General features: G+C 40.1%; 1 protein-coding gene across 3 annotated transcripts; it reads right to left on the bottom strand.

Moving 5' to 3' along the window:
• Positions 1 to 6,657: 6,657 nt before the first annotated feature.
• LOC106562423 (iroquois-class homeodomain protein IRX-6) lies at positions 6,658 to 12,691 on the bottom strand. 3 transcript variants are annotated; one of them, XM_014127303.2, is made up of 7 exons: positions 12,306 to 12,691; positions 11,174 to 11,387; positions 10,758 to 10,867; positions 10,147 to 10,442; positions 8,590 to 9,324; positions 8,277 to 8,379; positions 6,658 to 7,917 (listed from the first exon to the last, which is right to left on the bottom strand). In XM_014127303.2, exons 1-7 carry the CDS (start codon positions 12,317 to 12,319, stop codon positions 7,902 to 7,904), a joined length of 1,488 nt encoding a protein of 495 aa, XP_013982778.2. In that variant the 5' UTR covers positions 12,320 to 12,691; the 3' UTR covers positions 6,658 to 7,901. The 3 variants fall into 3 exon arrangements, with proteins under 3 accessions (XP_013982778.2, XP_013982777.2, XP_013982776.2); XM_014127302.2 differs by having other exon boundaries at positions 6,659 to 7,917; positions 8,268 to 8,379; positions 11,174 to 11,437; XM_014127301.2 differs by having other exon boundaries at positions 6,659 to 7,917; positions 11,174 to 11,437.
• Between the last annotated feature and the right edge of the window lie 442 nt (positions 12,692 to 13,133).

Raw genomic sequence — 13,133 nt, 5'->3', positions numbered from 1 at the left:
CATAGAAATTGACATTCTAGGTAATTAACCAATCACATTCCTAACACTTCTTATTCATGGTGACACCATTTACCAGATTTCAGCAGCCACTACTCTTAAACCTTTGGATGACGTCTACCATAGCACCATTTGTTTTATCACTGGTGACAGTTTTAATACCACTGCATCTTGTATCTAAGGTTGTCTGGCCCTCATTAAAGTCCCGTAGATCAATTCATTACTCCCTGTTTGTTTACAAAGCTCTGCTACACAAGCTTCTAATTTACCTAACTTCATTGCTAACGTATAAAAGAATGAGCTACCAAACCCGCTCGCAGTATTGGTTAACTCTTGAGGTCCTTCTGGTAAATCCTCCTTTAGTTTTAATGCCCCCGATTGTTGGAATAACCTAAAAAATTCTTTGCATCTTGATTCCCTGGTGCCGCTAGGGCAGTGTTGAATGAATTCATTGAGGATTGCAGTTGTTTCGATTGATTGTAGTGTTTTCTTTGTTGAAATTGTGGTGTTGAAGTTATGCCTATTTGTATTGTTCTTGTTTTAATTGTAATGTATATTGTTCTTCCTGTTTTGAGAAAAAGTTTGTACTCAGGGCACCATTGGGGATGAGACCATGGTCTCAATTGGGCTACTCAAATAAATAAAAGTTAATAAAAATAAATACTAAATGCAGCAAATCACCAGCAGAGCGCATTCCTTTGAATCCATTTTCCCATTCACTGTGTTGATGGTGCTCATAAAATGTATCACAACTTCAGAAGTAGCAGAGCCCTCACTGTGTACGTTTGATGTACTTGTAGAGTATATTGTATAAAACAATATGTCTAAAATCAAAAAGGGTATTTTTAAGATATTTATATTAATATTTTTATGTTGAATAAATGAATGTGAACATTTGTATTTCAGAATCTAGACATACTCCATATTTGAGATAACACTATAAGAAGTATAATGACACCAGGATGTTGTCTGTATCATGTACAGCTCACAGATCATAGGGTCTTACAGGAGACATGTATAGGTCTAAAAAGGGGTCCTAAAATGGTCACGTTCATCATGATTTTCTAAAAACTGGTTTGGGATACAAATCTTTATTTTACTGGGCAAGTCAGTTAAGAACAAATTCTTATTTACAATGACAGCCTAGGAATAGTGGGTTAACTGCCTTGTCAGCTCAGAGATTTGATCTAGCAACCTTTCAGTTACTGGCCCAAGGCTCTAACCACTAGGCTACCTGCCGCCCCATCTAAAAACATCCTTCCTCCCAGTACAGAGAGACACATAGCTCATTGAGGGGACGCTCTTGTGACGTGCTGATGGATGGATGGATGGGATGGATGGAAAACCCTGATAGCCCACTTTCTACGCAAGTTAACCCTGCGTTGACCTTTGGTATCATAGCCAGCATAACAGACTAGAATGACAGGCATTGTTAGAGAGGTTTGTCCCTGTTATAATCATTAGGTGGACTGACTTGTGACAGGAAAAATAATTATAAAACTCAGGTAGAATATTTGCACGGCTTGCTAAGAACCTACTGAATGAGATAGCATATAAATACTTTGACCTTTCAGCCTAAATTGACTCTAATGCTATCTGCAACGTAATGAACCTGTGGATAGCACTCTGACTGTAGACAGAAATAGCCTGTTACTTCAAGGGAAATAGAAAACGTGTACCCATGTAGATAATCCAAAGGACTTGTCCTTGAACCCCTATGACAGAAGTGCTAAAACTAGCCTAACACATCCCTTCCTCTCCTCCCAGTCCAAAAAATAGATAATTTACCAGAGCCTTCTCTTTCCAAGATATTTATCTACAATTGGACCGTAAGATGCATTCTTGAAAGTTATAGTGGTAGTTAAGGTGAGCAAAAGGGGTAACTTGAGCCACCCTTGTTTCTAGGAAACCATACACAAAATGTATAATTTTACAAAATATTTAGGAAGAGGTAATCATTTCATGGAGTCTGAAGGAAGAAAGCACATGTAAAAAGTGGTAAGCAAGTTAGGTCCAAAAAACGGATTTTCACCAAGTCAAATGAATGTTAAAGGTTTCATTGATTCAAATGATTTAAAGACAAAAAAAGCTATTGTGATTGTGTTGAATTGTGTTAGGGAAACAAAGATAGACAGGGTTCTAAAATGTAGTTATTATATACAGTGCATTCAGAAAGTATTCAGACCCCTTGACTTTTTCCAAATTTTGTTATCTTACAGCCTTATTCTAAAATTGATTAAATATTGCTTCTACCTCATCAATCTATACATACTACTCCATAATGACAAAGCAAAAACTGGTTTTTAGACATTTTTGCAAATGTATTAAAAATAACATTTTAAAATATTCCATTTACATAAGTATTCAGACCCGTTACTCAGTACTTTGTTGAAGTACCTTTGGCAGCGATTACAGCCTCGAGTCTTCTTGGGTTTGACGCTACAAGCTTGGCACACCTACATTTGGGGAGCTTCTCCCATTCTTCTCAGCAGATCCTCTCAAGCTCTGTCAGGTTGGATGGGTAGCGTCGCTCACAGCTATTTTCAGGTCTCTCCAGAGATGTTTGATCGGGTTCAAGTCCGGGCTCTGGCTGGGCCACTCAAGGACATCCAGAGACTTTTCCCGAAGCCACTCCTGCGTTGTTTTGGCTATGTGCTTAGGGTCGAAGTCCTGTTGGAAGGTCAACCTTCTCCCCACTCTGAGGTCCTGAGAGCTCTGGAGCGGATTTTCTGTACTTTGCGCCGTTCATCTTTCCCTTGATCCTGACTAGTCTCCCAGTCCCTGCTGCCGAAAAACATCCCCACAGCATGATGCTGCCACCACCATGCTTCACAGTAGGTGCCAGGTTTCCTCCACACGTGATGCTTGGCATTCAGGCCAAAGAGTTCAATCTTTGTTTCATCAGACCAGAGAATTTTGTTTCTCATGGTCTGAGAGTCCTTTAGATGCCTTTTGGCAAACTCTAATCGGGCTGTCATGTGCCTTTTACTGACAGGTGTGTGCCTTTCCAAATCATGTCCAGTCAATTGAATTTACCACAGGTGGACTCCAATCAAGTTGTAGAAACATCTCAATGATGATCCATGGAAACCGAATTTACCTGAGCTCAATTTTGAGTCTCATAGCAAAGGGTCTGAATACTTATGTTTTGCATGAATTTGCAAACATTTCGAAAACCTGTTTTCACTTTGTTATTATGGGGTATTGTGTGCAGATTGTTGAGGATTTAAAAAAAAAAATACATTTTAGAATAAGGCTGTAACTTAACAAAATGTGGAAAAAGTCAAGGGGTCTGAATACCTTCCAAATGCACTGCATATACACACATGTGTAGGGGGCTTTAACATACTCTGTCTCGTGGCTCAATTTACCACATACCCGGTGTAAATTGTGCCAAGAGGCCACTTTTATGGAACAAGATATGTTTTCAAAACTGTAATTTTTACATGAATTCTGATTATTTCCAGGGATACACAACATCCTGCAATATATGTAAATATATCGGTTAGAAATAATACTATATTTCCCTTGACAGAGTGATGCTGAATGAATAAGATGGCTCAACTTACTCCACTCTCCCCTATCTTCACATTTTAAAAGGATATATTGAAAAAGCAAAAAAAAAGAGCTATAATAAATCCAAATTCTATTGTCCTTTGCATTCATATTTGTTATTTTCCAGGGGCTAGCTAAGACTTGAAAAGACTGAAGCCAATGTCCAAAAGGCCGTTGGCCTAGAAAAGACTAACTACACACTTGTGGATAAATCAAGTGTTTTATGTAATCTGGTCACCAAGTGAGGCCTGCGCGCTACATACACGCGTAGCCTGCCCTGCGACTCTCGTGACACCGCAGGATGTCTCTCACTAATACAGCGTTTCCCAAACTCGGTCCTGGTGACGCCAAGGGGTGCACACTTTGTTTTTTGCCCTAGCACTACACAGATGATTCAAATAATCAACTCCTCATCAAGCTTTGATTACTTGAACCAGCTGTGTAGTGCTAAGGCAAAAACCAAAAGCTGCGCGCCTTGGGGTCCCCAGACCGAGTTTGGGAAACGCTGCTCTAAAAAGAGATGCTTGCGGCATTAAGTGATGATTTCTCATATCTCGGAGCCGAAGATAAGACGCTCATTTTGTCAAACCTATTTAAGTATTCTTGTTTACTCTGAATCTTGTTTTTCATTTTCCCTTTATCATTAGAGATCAGGCTACCCAAAATCTGTTTTGGATTATGGAAGAGGCCTAGGCTACTGACCCCTCCCCAAATGAAAAAGTAATCGGGAGGGTGGGAGGAACAAGTGTATTATGAGATGTATTAAGGCGATTTAGATGTGCATATAGGAACTTATTGTTTTTACATACAACATTGTTTACAATGACATATATTTAATTTGAATAAATATGTCTACTCAAAGATGAATGATGTTGCACAAACATCCCTCTCATATTCGCCTAATACTCACATCCAAAATCAAATAATATTTTGCTTTAGCTATTTGGGGAATTTGTTTTGCATTGGCCTATAGCTTCACACGCATTGCTCCCCCTCAAAAAATATGTGTATGTATTTGTGAAAAACATACATTTTGTGTTCTTTTATTATGTCAGAATCCAACCTGAAACCTCAACACGCCTCATTTAGGCCACAGTGAGGCCTCTAGTCGTCCTGGGTTAGCAGCGTGTAAACAGTGTGTAAAACTGACTAATTGATCTGTTATCTGCAGAAGAGAAGACAGACGCTGGATGAGTTGAGTCCACGTCATTATCCATGCTTTGCTTTCCCTCAGGTATACCGGTATAGTGGTAATCCCATTGCCCATGGCATCATTACCTTCAATAATGTTTGGCAGCTTTTCTTTACAACCCCCGTTTTAATTAACTTTCCGCAAAATATTTAATACACAGCTATAGCCCACATCTTAATTTATAGGGATCCATCGGTGAGACGCGTGTCTATATGGTAACTAATAGACGTATTATTAAACGAGACTAGGGAGATAATATTGTCTTAATGTCCTCGCTCATATAGCCTAATGGACGCATGTTGTTTTTGTTAACGACTTGAGGTCTATATGAATCTATAACGGAGAAAAATCACACATAATAGCCTAGTAGTCCTAGCAGAGAGTTGTCATCCATGACGTTTACAAAACATGACGCAATATTATCTTGGCAGCACAATGAATTTGCAAACCCATTTTTTTCATTAAACATTAATACCGGGATCTTTAAATTTGTGTCCATGCCCAGGCTCGGATTTTTTTAATCAAAACAGTATTCAGAATATGATTCCCCAAGATTATATTTAGAGAGATTTGCCGAAACATATCTCTCCTGGCTGTATGGACAGATTGCAGTGAGTTGGTGATCTGGATGGATAATCTGAAATCACGGTCGGTTGACCTTTAATAAAAGAAAAACACGTATCTGAACTGTCAGCAGATGTTCATCACGCACCTTCATTCTATCTGGCCTCGTGGGCAAAAAGTCCCTTTCATTTCTTCTGAAGGGAAGGTTGTCTATATGAAGAGATGGAAATAGATTCATTGTCCTGAATAGTGTGGCAAAGTAGGCCCATTTGATGACACGTATTAGATTTTCTAAAAGTGTTTTTTAAGAGTTGATCAAAACGTGTGTCTTCTGCTTATCTATAAGTTACAGAGGAGGTTTTATGTTATTTAAAATGCTCAGTCATAGTCGATAAACAGAAAGAAACGTAACAACATTGTTATTACGCAGGCCTCTATGTAGGTCTATTTTGTTATGTGTGCACAACACATAGGTCTAGGTCTACCTGTATGTTTATAATTTGATTACTAAATGCAAAGTCCATTGTAAAGACCATACCAGCTTAATTCGTAAGAGACTGAGAGGAGACGATTAGAATTAAAGATCTCTAAATATTATGTTATTATTGTCATCATAATTCCTCACCACGATATTTCCTAGGGAAAGACGCCGAACCCTGTTACATTGAAGTCACACCATTGCATGCATTACTGAGGGGTCCCCATCCCCATCCATAGGCCGGGCCTACAACGTTGACCACAGCTCCTTTCAATAGACCTACGAGACCCAATACTCTTATTACAAGCTCTAATCCTCCAAATCCGACCTGCAATAACGTTTATCTTTTGGTGGCTTCATGTGCATGCCTCTAAGCTGTGGGCCATTCGCAGCGGGTCATTCGCAGCAGGTCACACCGTTATTTTGGTTTATGAGGTAGCATTTTCTTTTGGTCCACTGATAATAAAGTCTGAACAATATCCATCTCAGACTAGGCCCACATTTCTGCATTGCATTTGAGTGTTTTCATCAACATTTTGTTTAAAAGTTTTTCGAGTTTTCTACTGTGGAGTGAGCAATATGCTATGCGATACTACATGTCATGTCCATAATCATGTAAAATATAAACTACGAACTTTCTTATAATTTTCTGTAAATAACTGACTTCTAAGTTGAAATTGAAAGGAATAAGAAACCAGTGCTTTCATGTTAGTAGCTTTACGCATGATGACCAATTGCTTCGTTTCACAGGCCTGATACTTACTCATGTGTTATATCAATCAGTTATGAATGAAAAGGGTCAGGCAAAAACAGTAGAACCAAAGTCTAACCCACACAAACCATGTGAATGTTTCCTTATGGGTTTGATACTACAAATGACCTTTTAATTAACACAAGTAAGTTATTGCAGCGGACAAAGCAGCATTCATCCCGTATTCCTGCCTCGTTGCTTGTCTGAACAGTAACAAAGTGTTTGATGCCAGAACTGATTAGATAATTACATTGGAGAGATGATGTCCCCTTTCTTCCTGGCATTGTAACGTTCATTCACATTCTCTACTGATTTCTACTGATTTATGACCTTATCAACAATGTTCCAGTATTATTCTCCACGTTAAGAAGATAAACTCTGATCTAGTGCAAAAGTCTCAAAGGTTTTAATTGGCCGATTAAACCAATGTTAATGTTCTGGAAATAATATTTACACAAAAACGAGGAGTTCTTGAAAAAATTCATTCTTATAAAATATTTCATGGATGGCAAAAACAGAATAAGCTCACAATTATCTTTGAGATGAACACAACACAATCAACAATTTCTCCAGGTCGACACACACACAATAGACAATTCCGATCCCAACTCAATACATCCCACTCTTTTAGCAAACAGAAAGACCAACAACAAGCTAAGTATTTTTCCGTTAAATCAGGTAGAAATAGCACACAACCACAGTTGAAACAATACATACATGTAACAAAGTATTTAAATGACACATACGAAATAAATAAATGAACAGTTGAGGAATCAAATCATAAATACACAAATAAATAAATAACATTGCTACGCTACGATTGCCCATTGCATACATCATGAATTCACCGTCAGTTCCCATACCGTTGCATTTCAAAGTCTTGCATAAAGTCATCGTCAACACCATAAAAACGTTGTGCAAAATCATGGCAGCTTCCACAGTTTGGGCAGGGCTCATCGAGCTTTGACTGCGGAGCTCCGCAGTTCCCAGGTGTAAGGTAGGTAGGATGTCCGATGCTCGTCGTCATCCCAAGTCTTTATAGTGCATAGCCTAATACCGGCTAAATAAAAGTCCCACTGTGTAATGACTGCGTGTCCATCACAGTGGCGGTTCTAGACCATTTCATCTGGGGGGGCCAAGCTGGAGCCAGTTGTACTGTTAGAGGGGCCAGTTACATTAGACGTTATTGTTGTCATATCGTTTTCTTCACTGCATTGCAGGCATTAGCAGGCAAAAGACCATGTTCATAATCATTAGTGTTCCGCGTTGCCACTGTCTAATATCGGATGTAAAAAAAGAATGATAGCAAAAATTAGTTATGTAAAAATGATTTCATACTCCACATACTCCCCCCTCCAGAACCGCTAGTGGTCCATCAACCTAAGGGGAAGAGAGAGAAAAAAGCTCGTTAATTATTGATATCCATTACAATATCAAGCCTTGTAAAGGAACATACCTTCTAATATCAAATCATTAGTCAAATGGAGAAGTATTTGCTTAACTATAGACTGACATATGTCTTTAGGTAATCCAATAACATATTCACTTTATAGACAAGATCACATATGTAATACCATCAACCTGTGTCAGTATAGAAACGTTTCAGTACAACTGGTGGAATCCAAATGATTGGATTAGCAGATGATGGTTAGATGCTTTGTTGAATGATATACAAGTTGAATGTGTGTGTGTGTGTGTGTGTGTGTGTGTGTGTGTGTGTGAAGGCTCACCTTCCTCACCTCTTCATCACAGGTCTGAAGGCAGTGACCTTGTCATCCTGCAGGGTCACACATGTGTCACTGAGTTCCGAGGGCTCTGTCTCTGCCTTCCCACTGGAGAATCCTAGACAACAACAGAAATCACACTGGAAGAAACTTGCTGCAGCCAGGTAATATTGCATTGTATAGCCATTTATTTGTCAATATTATTTTTGATAGTAGTGAAACAAATGTGCATTTCTGAAACACATTTCAATATTGTATAACTTTACACTGGTAATTTCACAATTTCAATCGTTCAAAATTGAACACAAGTGTCACAACACGTATATACCTTCGATAGTGGAGTACTGGCATGAGTCTGAAAGCGCAGGATAGGAGGAACAGTGCAGTTGGAGGGCCTTGTGGTTGTAGCTGCCTGCACTATAGACCTTAGATTGCAACAAGGGGCCCTCCTGGAAAGGGTTCTCAGCATTGGATATGTTAGTAGGATCCTGGAGGCCCCTGAGGGGCCCACACTGTCCGGTACCAGTCACTGGTAGCCTGGTCCCCTGTAGCTGGCAGTCTCCCAGCATGCTCCCTGTCCGGAGCTCTGGGGCCCCGTGGTGAGCAGAGCCCAGGATGACCCCCGTGGCCGCTGTACGCGCCAGAGACCAGATCCTTGGTTTGTCCCGGTCCGACACCTCGAAGTGTGACAGGGACACAGTGTGAGTGCCTGTGGGGATGGTGGTGGTGGTGGAGGGGGGCTTGGACGTCACCAGTGGATCAAGGAAGTCCGAGGGCATGGCGGGTAGAGAGGGCAGGGCGGGTAGGCTCTTGATACCACATGGGAATGAGTGGTGGAAGCTGTTGGGCAAGGAGAGGGAGAGCTCTGAGCTGCAGTCTCTCTTTGGAGGGCCTCCAGGGCCAACACCACCACCGGACATGGCCCTGTGGAGGTCCCTCTGTTCCTCAGGGCCCCTGGGGGCCATCTTCTCACAGTCACTGTCCAGCTTGTCACAGTCCTCGTCCTCCATGTCCTCCAGGTCACTCAGATGAAGGTCTTTCCCATCTTTACACTCACTGGAATCTGAATGATGAAATATACAGGAATATTACTGGTGATATTAGGTGTAGAAGCAGTATCATATTCACTGGAATCTGAATGATGAAATATACAGGAATATTACTGGTGATATTAGGAGTAGAAGCAGTATCATATTCACTGGAATCTGAATGATGAAATATACAGGAATATTACTGGTGATATTAGGAGTAGAAGCAGTATCATATTCACTGGAATCTGAATGATGAAATATACAGGAATATTACTGGTGATATTAGGAGTAGAAGCAGTATCATATTCACTGGAATCTGAATGATGAAATATACAGGAATATTACTGGTGATATTAGGAGTAGAAGCAGTATCATATTCACTGGAATCTGAATGATGAAATATACAGGAATATTACTGGTGATATTAGGAGTAGAAGCAGTATCATATTCACTGGAATCTGAATTGTCAAATACACCCAACATGATATGTGGAATAGTAGTGATATTCAGGAGCAGAAGCTGTCATTTTGATCAATTATCCATTTTTGTTATTGTAGGTGATGTGGATTAGTTTAAGAGGAAATCGTTGTAAATCGTTGTGCAAAACTCTAAGATGTTTTTAATTTGTTTTATTTAACTAGGCAAGTCAGATAAGAACAAATTCTTATTTTCAATGACAGCCTAGGAATAGTGGGTTAACTGCCTTGTTCAGGGGCAGAACGACAGATTTGTACCTTGTCAGCTCGAGGATTTGAACTTGCAACTTTTCGGTTACTTGCCCAATGCTCTAACCACTAGGCTACCCTGCCGCCCCAAAATGCTGTGCTAGAAGGAAGAGGGAAGAGGATGTGTACCTTTGGTGACACAATCTTGGTCACTTTTATCCAGGTCGTCCTTCCTGTCGTCCCCAGCCTTATTCTTTGGTGACCAGGTCATCTTGTTCTCCTTCTTTAGCCTCCTCCTGGCGTTGGCGAACCAGGTGGAAACTTGGGTGAGGGTCATTTTGGTGATGATGGCCAGCATGATCTTCTCCCCCTTGGTGGGGTAGGGGTTTTTCCTGTGCTCGTACAGCCATGTCTTCAGGGTACTGGTGGTCTCACGTGTGGCATTCTTCCTCCTGGCTGACCCATTAAAGTCCATAGTCCCATACCTGGTCGTAATAGCAGACAACACATTAGCCATTAGCAACATTAGCATATAAGCTCATAAACTATTCACCCAGGCCCATGGCACTCCTGGAGTGTTGTCTGAAAAATAGACTATACAGCTCTGCTCTATCTAGCAGTATAGAGCTGCATAGATTGTGACCTTTTGCTCTGGAAGTGTGAGATTCCTTGAATGGAGTGGAGATTACTTGAATGTAAGTTATTACTCATGTATGACAGGGCGCTATATGGCTTTAATACACTAACAAGGAATAGCTGAGCTGATGCACTACAGATAAGGAATGTGTGGGGTACCATACCTGTCATATTGGTACTGGCCCAGTGAGTGGTCATAAGGATAGTAGGCGGCAGGTTGAGTTATGCCAGAATGCAGAGTGCCTGTGCCATCCTTCATTTCATACTGTGGATTCTGAAATAAGAAAACAACTTTATGAAACACTTAGGTAACTTTATTTGTTTCTAAATATTGGAAACAAAGTTGATGTAAATTGTGTGCTACTTTACTCCCTTCCCAATTGAAACATAATAGGCTACCGGTAGCCCAAACATGAGTATTTTTAAAACTGCAAAGTCTATTCGACCCATCTCTCAGGCATGCAGGCTACTCAAAGTCCTTTCAATAACGAAATACATGGAGAGTAATTTTGATCAACATCCATCTTGATCGATCGCATCCCAGCCACCCCCATCCACTATTAGATGAAACGGGATGTACCAGAGATGAGTAGATAGCAGCGGAGGGCTCGGCGCTGTAGGGGAAGTAGCTGGCATAGTTCTGGCTGGCGGCGGCCGCGGCAGCGTAGGGCGAGCTATACATCCCTAGTGCCGCGTTGAGCTCCGTCCGTGTGCTGGCCAGGAGCCGGTTCTCGTAGGAAGGGCAGCAGAAGGTAGCAGGAGTCTGGGTACCGCTCGTCCCGTCAGAGACCGACCTGGAAATCGAATCGCAGCAAGTCGTACTGGGATTTGCCGACACGAAAAACTGCATGAAGAGAATTGTGGAGGATAGACATGTCATTCGTGTTTGACGCATGAGCTCTGTTATCTTCATATCTAGAATATATTTTGATATGGTTTTGAAATACAGGACAATTCAGGTAAGATGGAGACTAGATATAAACGCATGCTGTGTGTCTGCCTAATTTGATTAACAGTTTTAGAATCGCATTTTACATAATATCCAGGTGAAATCATAAGGTACCATTTTGGAAATTATGTGTTTCAGTTAATTTAGCTTTTTTATGTTATAGAAAAGGAATTCACAAAGTATTCATACACTGCCTGACTAAGCTATTGTAGGCTACTGAAATTTGATGAAAACAAAGGATCTAAAACTTTTAATACTCTTAGAGGAAAATAACTTATTTCTAGTTGAATCAAAGTTCTGAGAACTTTTATTGCATACCTTTGTCCAGTTGTCCCGAAACAAATATATTTAAATGATAAATCCGTATGGCTACTTCACGTTTTCCAAATAATAGTAATTGTCAATACCAAATCCAGAGATCTCTGATTGAAAGAGAAAGTTTGGAAGGTTCACTGTTAACTTCAAAGCGCAATTAGGCTACACAACGGAGCTATAGCGTAGTAATAAACACAGGTTTTTTGTAAGATCAAAACAACACGTGAGTACATTCATAATTCAATTAATTGGACCTGTGTTTATGTCTGTCGATATGTTGATTAAACAAAAGCGTCACCTGAAAATAGCTGTCAATATTTTGAAAGCAACCATTCAGTGCTGCGTCTAGATTATAGAGCGAGCTGTTCAAACTAAAATAATGCTAGTTTGTTTACATGTTTGTCACATTGAAATTGAGAGAGAAAAAAGCATGTTGATATTGTCTTACCTGTGAAGTTGCATTGTAAGGATATCCAAACTGAGAGAAAGACATAGCTGCTTCTTTTGTTAACATCAGGAATATTCTTCACCCTTGATCGATTGTAACCAATTCTACTTCAAATCCACCTTCTTACACACATTTCCACGCACGGCCTCTCGCTCAATAATAGATGATTGCACTTAGGAGGAAGAGTTGAGGCTGGTACCAACAGCTGCAGATAGTTTTATATATGAATAATCCCCCGAAGGAAATGATAAGAAAATGAAATTACGCGTCATTAAGTACAAAAATTGTTGTTGTATTAGCTGAAGAAGGCTTAAAGGATAACGTAAGACTTGCAAGATATGGACTCTGCTTGTGCTATTATTTGTGCCTCTATAGTTCTTTAGCATTCACCCATGCAAGGGTATCAGTGTGACGTCATTGTAATCCCGGAACGACAGGACAGCAAGGATAGAATAATGTCTTTGCCAATCACATCTAACATCGCGTTTTCTTAAGGTGTTCTGTGCACTCCCCGTGTCCCCTCGGCTTTGTGCAGTAGTCTTCTTCACTTGCTTCACTGATAAGAGTATAAAGTAAAGGGGTTGTTTTGGTACAGTTATGGAACTGTCAGATAGATCAAGGCTCTTGATGCGTATCATGTCCAATTATAAAATAATACCAACTGAAATGACCACCATGCATATTTTGTTATTATTATGCGTAGAATAATACATATTTATTTGGACAATATTTGAACTGTAAGCCTTCAGTTGTTTTATTTCATTTGGGATATCTGATTCTTTGCTATTTCTTATCAGCATCTTCATCATAAAATAATCATTTTAGTTA

The sequence above is a fragment of the Salmo salar genome, chromosome ssa11 (assembly GCF_905237065.1).
Source record: "Salmo salar chromosome ssa11, Ssal_v3.1, whole genome shotgun sequence".
In the NCBI taxonomy this organism is placed as follows: Eukaryota; Metazoa; Chordata; class Actinopteri; order Salmoniformes; family Salmonidae; genus Salmo; species Salmo salar.
The sequence above is the reverse complement of the archived record's forward strand: the minus strand, read 5'-3'. Positions and strand labels throughout refer to the sequence as shown.